The 11,101-nt window shown below is 42.3% G+C and overlaps 1 protein-coding gene across 1 annotated transcript in view; it reads left to right on the plus strand.

The window, feature by feature from the left end:
• The window catches only part of LOC124031375 (4'-phosphopantetheine phosphatase-like), a 28,213-nt gene extending 17,185 nt beyond the window's left edge, over positions 1–11,028 (plus strand). The window contains exons 10-19 of the mRNA XM_046342522.1: positions 3,944–4,099; positions 4,225–4,337; positions 4,560–4,647; positions 4,928–5,079; positions 8,226–8,281; positions 8,388–8,437; positions 8,637–8,741; positions 8,888–8,988; positions 9,102–9,170; positions 9,324–11,028. Coding sequence (XP_046198478.1) covers positions 3,944–4,099; positions 4,225–4,337; positions 4,560–4,647; positions 4,928–5,079; positions 8,226–8,281; positions 8,388–8,437; positions 8,637–8,741; positions 8,888–8,988; positions 9,102–9,170; positions 9,324–9,579 — 1,146 coding nt within the window. The 3' untranslated portion in view covers positions 9,580–11,028. The remainder of the gene's footprint in view (positions 1–3,943; positions 4,100–4,224; positions 4,338–4,559; positions 4,648–4,927; positions 5,080–8,225; positions 8,282–8,387; positions 8,438–8,636; positions 8,742–8,887; positions 8,989–9,101; positions 9,171–9,323) is intronic.
• Positions 11,029–11,101: the final 73 nt, after the last annotated feature.

Raw genomic sequence — 11,101 nt, forward strand, 5'->3', positions numbered from 1 at the left:
TAACCCACTTGTTATTTAATTTTGGTGTCATTTCATTGACCATTATAGCAATTCTCCCCACTCTCAGTCTGAGATTGTGGATTTGATCTTTTCTATGGAAATGTCACCAACGCTGTCCTTTTAAAATCCACAGGCCTGGTATGAGGCATTCATTGATCTTTTCAGTCTAACATTTTGTTTTAATTTCTTCTCTTCATATCCACAATCTCTTACCTCTGTTTACCTACTGTAACCCTTCAGTTTTCCGTAAGTACTTCTCCATGCTTAGTGGTTTGATTAGGTCTAAATGTTTCCTCATGATTCTGGCTTTGTAGCTACCAGCTTGCCAAGCATTCACATTCACAATGGGTTAAATAAGGTTTCAGAGAGACAGCTGTGGCATTGTAACTGCTATATGCCAGCCTTTTCCTTTATTGCATAACAGCCTTTGAAGTGTTGCTCTATGTAGTCATGGTTTAAATTGAGCTGTAACATGTTATAACCAACTTTATAGTCAACCACCCTGTGTGACACTGTGGAGAATAGTAGGCAGGTCTGTTCACCTTATAAATTGTGCATGAAAACATACTCCCTGCACGGATGTGACTGGTGTGAGGTGGTGTACTATATTTTTTAAATGTTGGGTACTATAATGTTGATGCGTGTGTCCACTGCCCACTAACAGTGTGGAGTTTGACACATGCTATTCTCAGGTCACTGACCACTAGGGGGCATAGTGAAAACATATTGGAGTTTAGCTATGTTTGAAGGAGTCGTTTCACTTTTAATGGGTTGTTTAGCAACAAAACCGATGCGTGCGCAACTTTGGGGAAAAACAGACTGGGTTGGCTTATGTTCAAAGGATTATTGACAACATGTAAACTACCTCTTCAAATTAGGGCTAATTTGAAAAGCTGTTACAAAGAGGACATTGTATTATTTCTTTGTACTCCCTGGCGAAGGCCATGCAGCCGTAACGCGTCTGATTTAAGAATGAAAAATAAATCCATTGAACATGTCATACAAATATAGGCATTTTAATTAATTATATGGAGTGCCTTGGTCCTCCTTTCTTTTTGATAATATGTAAACTATATTTGGGCTCCAAATATTTATTGAAAACATAAATGTGCACAATAAGCACTTGTTTTCTCTCAAATACATCGTTACAGTTGTTGGTTAGCTTACTAATGAATTTTAGCCATATTAGCATGGATATGTCATTACTCAAAACACCTCAAGAACAAGGTACAACTGGCTGAAACGAGTCGCCTATGAGTCCCCACGTCAAATTGTATTGGTCACATACACATGGTTAGCAGTTTTTATTGCGAGTTTTGCGAAATGCTTGTGCTTCTAGTTCCGACAGTGCAGTAATATCTAACAATTCCCCAACAACTACCTAATACACACACATCTAAAGGGATGGAATAAGAATATGTACATGGATGAGCGATGGCCAAGTGGCATAGGCAAGATGCATTATATACATATGAGATGAATAATGAAAGATATGTAAACATTATTAAAGTGACTAGGTAGTCTCTATGTAGGCAGCAGCTTCTGAGGTAGTGATTGCTTTTTAGCAGTCTGATGGCCTTGAGATGGAAGCTGTTTTTCAGTCTCCCGGTTTCAGCTTTGATGCACCTGTACTGACCTCGCCTTCTGGGTGGTAGCGAGGTGAACAGGCAGTGGTTCGGATGGTTGTTGTCCTTGATCTTTTTGGCTTTCCTGTGACATCGGGTGCTGTAGGTGTCCTGGAGGGCAGGTAGTTTGCCCCTAGTAATGCATTGTGCAGACCGCACCTACCTCTGGAGAGCCTTGTGGTTGAGGGTGGTGCAGTTGCTGTACCAAGTGGTGATATAGCCTGACAGGATGCTCCCAATTGTGCATCTGTAAAGGTTTGTCAGGGTTTTAGGTGACAAGACTAATTTCTTCAGCCTCCTGAGGTTGAGAGGTGCTGTTGAGCCTTCACCACACTGTCTGTGTGGGTGGAACTTTTCAGTTTGTCTGTGTATGCCGGGGAACTTGAAGCTTTCCACCTTCTCCACTACTGTCCCTTCGATGTGGATATGGTGTGCTCCCCTGGCTGTTTCCTGAAGTCCACGATCATCTCCTTTTTGTTGACGTTGAGTGAGAGGTTGTTTTCCTCACACCACACTCAGCCTACAGGGAGGTGAAGGAAATCTGTCTCGTCATTGTTGGTAATCAAGCCCACTACTGTTGTGTCGTCTGCAACCTTGATGATTGAGATGGAGGTGTGCATGGCCACGTAGTCATGGGTGAACAGGAACTACAGGAGTGGGCTGAGCACGCACCCTTGTGGGGCCCCAGTTTTGAGGGTCAGTGAAGTGGCAATGTTTCTTACCTTCACCACCTGGGGGCCGCCCGTCAAAGTCCAGGACAGGGCAGGGTTGTGACCCAGGGCCTCCAGCTTATTGATGAGCTTGGAGGGCACCATGGTGTTGAATGCTGAGCTGTAGTCAATGAACAGCATTTTTACATAGGTATTCCTCTTGTCGAGATGGTATAGTACAGTGTGCATGCGATTGCATCGTCTGGACCTGTTGGGGCGGTATGCAAACTGAAGTGCGTCTAGGGTGGCAGGTAAGGTAGAGGTGATATGATCATTGAATAGTCTCTCTCAGCACTTCATGATGCCAGAGGTGAGTGCTACGAGGATATAGTTATTTAGTTCTGTTATCTTTGCCTTGGTTACAGAAACAATGTTGGCCATCTGTCTCCTGGAGATGAATGTACTTTGGTGCGAAAAGTGAAAATCAATCCCAGAACAACAGCAAAGGACCTTGTGAAGATGCTAGAGGAAACGGGTACAAAAGTATCTATATCCACAGTAAAATGAGTCCTATATCGACGTAACCTGAAAGGCTGCTCAGCAAGGAAGAAGCCACTGCTCCAAAACCGCCGTAGAAAAGCCAGACTATGGTTTGCAACTGCACATGGGGCCAAACATTGTACTTTTTTGATAGAACTGTTTGGCCATAATGACCATCGTTATGTTTGGAGGGGGGTTACAAGCCGAAGAACACCATCCCAACCGTGAAGCAACATTCAAGACGTGAGTCAGGAAGTTAAAGCTTCGCAAATGGTTCTTCCAAATGGACAATGACACCAAGCATACTTCTAAAGTTATGGCAAAATGACAACAAAGTCAAGGTATTGGGGTGGCCATCACAATGCCCTGACCTCAATCCTGTAGAAAATTGGTGGGCAGAACTGAAGAAGCGTGTGTGTGAGCAATGAGACCTACAAACCGGACTCAGTTACACCATCTCTGTCAGGAGGAATGGGCCAAAATTCAATTTATTGTGGAAGGCTACCCGAAATGTTTGACCCAAGTTAAACATTTTAAAAGGCAACGCTACCAAATACTAATTGAGTTTATGTAAACTTCTGACCCACTGGGAATGTGATGAAAGAAATAAAACCTGAAATTAATAATTCTCTCTACTATTATTCTGACATTTCACGTTCTTAAAATAAAGTGGTGATCCCAACTGACCTAAGTCAGGGAATTTTTACTATGATGAAATGTCAGGAATTGTGAAAAACTGAGTTTAAATGTATTTGGCTAAGGTGTATGTAAACTTCCGACTTCAACTGTAGATCGATGTTATTCTCTGAGGCTGCCCAGAACATTTCCCAGTCCTCGTGATCAAAACAATTGGGAAGCGTGGATTCCGATTGGTCAGAACAGTGTTGAATGTTCAAGTCATGGGTACATCTTGTTCGAGTTTCTGCCTATAGGACTGTAGGAGCAAGGTGGAGTCGTGGCTTCTTGTCATTGTTGCTGGCTATCTAACCATTCAGAATCATACCACACAGCCCTTTACCCCTGCGATGTGCATTTCTCTGGGGTTGTCAGGAAACCTGTCTAAGTGTGCATGAATGCATTAGCCTTGCATTATGTACAGTGCTCAGTTTGTCTCTTCTTCGGCTTCAGTTTGACATGTTGGAGATGGACCGTCTGGAGAGGCAACTGGTGAATCTGCCCCTACTGCAGGACCCGTCCTCCTACATCCCAGACACAGTGGACCTCTCAGAGGACGCCCTTGCACGGGAGTACTGGCTCTACTGCTTCGAGGAGGCCCTGGATGGGGTAAGAGGCAGAGAACCTGCCACTGGTCTATTAATCAATATATACACATTGCATTATGCATTGACAGGGAGTCCTTATCCTGGTCACTTTTGAAACAGTTGATCTGGGCAATGTGCTTTGGATAGGTGGTGAAGAGAGCTGTTGCCAGCCAGCCTGATCTTCCAGAGGCCGCTGAACGAGCAGAGAAGTTCCGTCAGAAGTACCAGCACAAGCTTCAGACCCTCCGCCACCAGCCTTTGTAAGGGGAGCCACAGGATCTGAATGCCACAGCTGCAGATAGATTTCAAAGGCTGTTAAACCAATTAGAGCATAACACGGTTTCTTGATCATTTATAGATGCTGGTCTCCAAAGGCCTCTTATTAGTGGATGAGTGACTCTTGTAGATGAAGTCTCACTGTTCCCTCACCAATCTGTATGTGTTTATCTGCTAATGTAGAGTAATTCTCTTCTCACCTCTAGTGCTTATGGATCCCTCACTGTAAGAAGTCTGTTAGACACAAGAGAACACTGTTTAAACGAGTTCAACTTCCCTGACCCATACTCAAAGGTTTGAGTGGATTCTATAGCTCTTTCCTATAAAACTATTTTTCTCTATTGTTGTTCACTGTTCCAATAAATGTTCTAATGCTACTCTTTTTCTAGAATTGATTTACCTTGAATGTTGAGTAGTTAATCTGATGAAGCTTTCAAGTGTCGTCTTGTGTGCCTTTTTAATGTAATTTCATGTCCACTTGCCTTGATTAGCATGAATTGCTAATGTTGTAGATCATCAGTGAGAAGTGGGAGGAAGCTGTTGTCTCAGTGCTGTGTCTCCACCCCTCCCACAGATCAAGCAGGGGGAGAACGACATGGCCCTCAAGTACTTCCAGAAGGCAGTCAAGTCCCTGGGGGAGCTGAGCTGGGAGCAGAGGCAGTTTGCCCTGGTCAGGGGCCTCCTGGCTGGGAACGTCTTCGATTGGGGAGCCAAGGCTGTATCGGAGTGAGTCTTAATGAGGCTGCACTCTGTGCACTCCTAAACTTGGGACTTTGAAGGATATTATTAGGACTAAAATTCTGGTCATATAGTGCATTAGGAAGGTTTTCTAACCCCTTGACATTTTCCACTTTGTTACGTTACAGCCTTATTCTAAAACGGATTACATTTTTTCCCTCAAATCTACACACAATATCCCATAATGACAAAGCAAAAAACGGGTTTAGAAATGTTTGCAAATGTATTAAAAATAAAAACTGAAATCACATTCACATAAGAATTCAGACCCTTTACTCAGTACCTTGTTGGAGCACCTTTGGCCATGATTACAACACCGAGTCTTCTTTGGTGTGACGCTTCAAGCTTAGCACTACTGTATTTGGGGAGTTTCTCCCATTCTTCTCTGCAGATCCTCTCAAGCACTGTCAGGTAGGCTGGGGAGCGTCGCTGCACAGCTTTCTTCAGGAGAGATGTTCGATCAGGTTGAAGTCCGGGCTCTAGCTGGGCCCCTCAAGGACATTGAGACTTTTTCCCGAAGAACAATTGATTGGATTCCACCTGTGGAAAATGTTATTGCTTGGACATGATTTGGAAAGGTACACCTGGTTATATAAGCTCCCACAGGTGCATGTCAGAGCAAAAACCAAACCATGAGTTTGAAGGAATTGTCCGTAGAGCTCCGAGACAGGATTTTGTCGAGGCACAGATCTGGGAAAGGGTATCAAAACATTTCTGCAGCATTGAAAGGCCCCAAGAACACAGTGGCCTCAATCATTCTTAAATTGAAGAAGTTTGGGACCACCAAGACTCTTCGTAGAGCTGACCGCCCGGCCAAACTGAGCAATCGAGGGAGAAGGGCCTTGATAAGGGAGGTAACCGAGAACCCAATGGTCACTCTGACAAAGCTCCATAGTTCCTCTGTGGAAATGGGAGAACCTTCCAGAAGGACAAGCATCTCTGCAGTACTCCACCAATCAGGCCTTTATGGTAGAGTGGCCAGATAGAAGCCACTCTTCAATGAAACGCACATGACAGCCCGCTTGGAATTTGCCAAAAGGCACCTAAAGACTCTCAGACCATGAGAAACAAGATTCAAAGTTCGAATTCTTTGGTCTGTATGCCAAGCGTCACATCTGGAGGAAATCTGGCACCATCCCTACGATGAAGCATGGTGGTGGCAGCATCATGCTGTGGGGATGTTTTTCAGTGGCATGGACTGGGAGACTAGTCAGGATTGAGGGAAAGATGAATGTACAAAGTACGGAGATCATAAATGAAAACCTGCTCCAGAGCACTCAGGATCTTAGACTGGGGCGAAGGTACACATTTTAATCAGGATAATGACCCTAAGCCCACAGCCAAGACAACACAGGAGTGGTTTCGGGACAAGTCTCTGAATGTTCTTGAGTGGCCCAGCCAGAGCCCGGACTTTAACCCGATCAAACATCTCTGGAGAGACTTGAAAATAGCTGTGAATTGACGCTCCTCATCCAACTTGACAGGGCTTGAGAGGATCTGCATAGAAGAATGGGAGAAACTCTCCAAATACAGGTGTGCCAAACTTGTATCATCATACTCAAAGCTGTAATCACTGCCAAAGGTTATTCAACAAAGCACTGAGTAAAGAGTGAACACTTATTTTAATTTGATATTTCAGGGTTTTATTTATACTACATTTCTAAAAACCTGTTTTTGCTTTGTCGTTATGGGGTATTGTGTGTAGATTGATGACAAAAACAATTGAATCATCTTTAGAATAAAGCTATAATGTCTGAGTACTTTCCGAATGCTCTGTGTATGTATGTGTGTACATACAGTAGCAGTCAACTCTTTTCTACATTTGTAAAATAATAGTAAAGACATCACTATGACATAACTCGTATGGAATCATGTAGTAACCACAAAAGTGTTAAAACAAATCAAAATAATATTTTATATTTAAGATTCTTCAAAGTAGCCACCTTTTGCCTTGATGACAGCTTTGCACACTCTTGGCATTCTATCAAGCAGGAATGAACAGGTTAAGTTAATTTGAGGAATTTCTTTCTTTAATGCGTTTGAGACGATCAGTTATGACAAGGTAGGGGTGGTATACAGAAGACAGCCCTATTTGGTAGAAGACCAAGTCCATATTATGGCAAGGACAGCTCAAATAAGCAAAAGAAACGACAGTCCATTGTTCAATAGGGAAAATTTCATGAACTTTTAAAGTTTCTACAAGTGCAGTCGCAAAAACCATCAAGCGCTATGACGAAACTGGCTCTCATGAGGACCGCCACAGGAAAACAAGACCCAGAGTTACCTCTGCTGCAGAGGATACATTCATTAGTTAGCTGCATCTCAGCTTGCTTGGGCCAAGAAACACAAGCAATGCACATTAGACCAGTGGAAATCTGTCCTTTGGTCCAAATGTTATATTTTTGGTTCCAACTGCCGTGTCTTTTGTAAGTTGAACGGATGATCTCCGCATGTGTGATTCCCACCGTGAAGCATGGAGGAGGTGGTGTGATGGTGCTTGCTGGTGACACTGCCAGTGATTTATTTAGAATTTAAGGCACACTTTACCTTCATGGCTACCACAGCATTCTGCAGTGATACACCATCCAGTTTGCGCTTAGTGGGACTATCATTTGTTTTTCAACAGACAATTATCCAATAAACCTCCAGGCTGTGTCAGGGCTATTTTACCAAGAAGGAGAGTGATAGACTGTGGATGCCAGGTCATCTGATGCAGCAATCACTTGACCTCAACCCAATTGAGATGGTTTGGGATGTGTTGGACCGCAGAGTGAAGGAAAAGCAGCCAACAAGTTCTCAGCGTATGTGGGAACTCCTTCAAGACTTGGAAAAACATTCCTCATGAAGCTGGTTGAATGGCAAGTGTGCAAAGCTGTCAAGGCAAAGGGTGCCTACTTTGAAGAATCTAAAATATATTTTGATTTAACTTTTTTGGTTACTACATGATTCTATATGTGTTATTTCATAGTTTTGATGTCTTCACTGTTATTCTACAATGTAGAAATAAAGAACAGCCCTGGAAGGAGTAGGTGTGTCAACTTTCGTCTGCTACTGTATATTTACATTTTCTTGAGAAAATGTGTTTTTAGATGAGCAAAGAATGTCGCTCATGCTCACATTTTCACTTGTAATAGTGTTCTGGAGTCTGATCCGGAGTTTGGCTTTGAACATGCAAAACTGCAGTTGGAAGGTATGAAAGCCCCTATTGGGTAAACATGTGTTTTATGTGTCCTGCATTTTATACTGCTGCTGCAACCTATACAGGCTACTTAATTATAGTCCCTTTTTCTCCATAGAGCGGCCGTGGCTTGTGGATGCCTATGACCAATGGCTCGAGAGACTGAAGGTAAGAATTTAAACTGTTTCCTGATGAAGTGTTTCAAAGTTATTATATTAGCTGCATTTGGTTTATGGGCCACATCCTAACTTAAGATCCACAGAAGTTGTGTGCCTGGATCTCAACTTAGGATTTGGCACAAAGATGTATATGACTTGATGCTGTGGAACAGTAATTGAATACCATGCCTGCTGGCTTTCTTTTCCAGGGCCCACCTCATAAGTGTGCATTGTTTTTCGTAGATAATAGTGGAATAGACATCATACTTGGAGTGTTCCCATTTGTCAGAGAGCTTCTCTGCAGGGGAACAGAGGTAAGAAGCTACACAGTCCTTCCCATCATCTGAAAAGCTGTCACTTGTACCACCCCTTCAAATATACACAGGATTTAATAAAACACTATGAACACAACAAGATTTCCTTTTTTCTTCCTTTGACCCCCTGCTATGTTGTTTTCCAGGTTGTCCTTGCCAGCAACTCTAGCCCAGCTCTGAATGATGTAACAAACAGTGAGCTGCAGATCTTGACTGAAAGAATAGCTGCAATGGATTTAGTCATACAGTGAGTATTTAAGTCTTTTGGCTCTGCATTTATGGATGTAAAAGATAGGAATTATATGTTTTTTTTTGTTTTCCTATACCAGCATGTCAATGTCCATTTAATTTGTTTTGCAGGTCTGCTGTGAAGGAGGACAGGCTGACGCTAGTCCAGAGTGGCTCCAGCTCTCCTTGCTTAGACTTGAGGTCTGTTTTTATTTCTTAAGCGTTCATTATATTTCAATGTAACATACCCTTGTTAACTATGTTTAAAAACATTTTTAAGTTTCTTTAGTCATTTCTGTTACATTTTGAAGGTAAATCCTCCCAAATGTGTGTTAATTTCTCTCCCCACCACAGCCGTCTTGACAAGGTGTTGGCTGGGGTTGTGCGAGAGCGCCATGTAGACCTGGTGATCATCGAGGGCATGGGCCGGGCCATCCACACCAACTACTACGCCATATTGAGCTGCGAGAGCCTCAAGATGGCTGTCATCAAGAACTCCTGGCTGGCTGACCGGCTGGGGGGCAAGCTCTTCAGCGTGGTCTTCAAGTATGAGGTGCCACCAGGCCACAAAACCACCACCCTGGATGATGTTCCAGTGACACCTTCATAATCTCTCTCTTTTGAAGTCTGATCATGGGACAGGTTGAGGTACTAGTTGGAGAGGTCCAGTTGGCTGTAATGGGGTTGATTTGACCACCTCGTGATGATTGTACAGGGAGGTGTTAAAGATAATCAGTGGACTTGGGTTGATTTGAAAGCTTAGTGGGTTAAAGCAGAGTATAACATTGCTTTGTAACACCAGAATGTTTAAATGTCTTTATTTTTTCAATATACAGCCATACTTTGCACCATATTGTGTGTTCTTGTAGATCACAGCTTAAATTATAGTTAAGGTATCAGAACAGACAACGGTTGTCAGGTGGTAGAGGTGTGCACTCTTTGTAGATTGACTGTCCATGCTGGTGAGATACTCTACTGAGTGCATTTATAGACAGGTTATCATCAGTACCCTGCTGTTTACACACAGCATCCCAATGGTTACCATGACAACGTGTCCCTTTCAGTGGTGGGGATGCTTTGTGTGTGGCTTGCTACCAGGGTAATTACAGCAATCTGGTGAAGCAACACAAACATATGGTAACTGTGCCTTAAGGTTGGAGTGATAAAAAGCATAGCTTGTTCAAAATGCAACCAACCTGGTTTAATTTCTGGTGTAGGGAAAGCATGGATGTTTGTTACCTTGGGCTACATGAGTGTCTTTTCTTTGATTCCAGGATTTGCCTCCATCACTGCCACTAGGTGAATTCGAGATTATTTACTTAATTGTGTGATAATCATTGTGTGAGAAGCTAAAAATGTTGCTACTGGGAATTTGTTTGAAAAGAGTGGATAATAGCACTTTATTGATGGGGTTTAAATTATTCTTAAAATTCCAAAAGGTGGCAGTATTTTACTGTGAAATATGTTCCTAACAACCCAAATTAAATGTGAAGTATATTTTGTTCAATGGACGTTTTGAAAGTGTTGTGTCAAACTCAAAGTGTATTTCAGGTCATTTTATTGCAAATGTTTAAGCCATCTTTGTGTCATCATTTTGTTGGTAGCCTTAGTAAATTAGGTCTGCTTCCAAACATAAAACATTGAAGTTGTCAAACAGTAGGCTAACCACTGTCCTTAAAATGTTGTGTAAAAGGGATTTACTTTCAATTCTTAAAATAGTTTAAACTAAGGCAATAACAGATCTGCTCTTTATTAAAGTAATGCTCTGGGTGATTTGAGGTGACAGTATTTGATGGTTAATTTACTTAGTATGAATATGAGTATCATCATTATCTTTATCAAACCAGGTGTCTGAAATGTATGTTGAGGTCTTGCTGTCCAAATGTTTCCATGGCTTTTTGCTTAACCTGTGAACTCACTTTGCGATATTGTATTAGCATTTGTGTATATACATGATTCATATAATTCATTTGCGTTAAGAGTTCATGATGCTCCGAAATTATGGAAAGTATTTTGTTCTATTGACGATCACTTTGAATTACATTTTAATATATTTGAATGCCGTTTGTCTTGTTTTTGGTGGGGCGGTACTTATTACATTTTAGGGAGTTCATGGGAGGGGAGTTTATACA

Source organism: Oncorhynchus gorbuscha, linkage group LG03, assembly GCF_021184085.1.
Source record: "Oncorhynchus gorbuscha isolate QuinsamMale2020 ecotype Even-year linkage group LG03, OgorEven_v1.0, whole genome shotgun sequence".
NCBI classification, from domain to species: domain Eukaryota; kingdom Metazoa; phylum Chordata; class Actinopteri; order Salmoniformes; family Salmonidae; genus Oncorhynchus; species Oncorhynchus gorbuscha.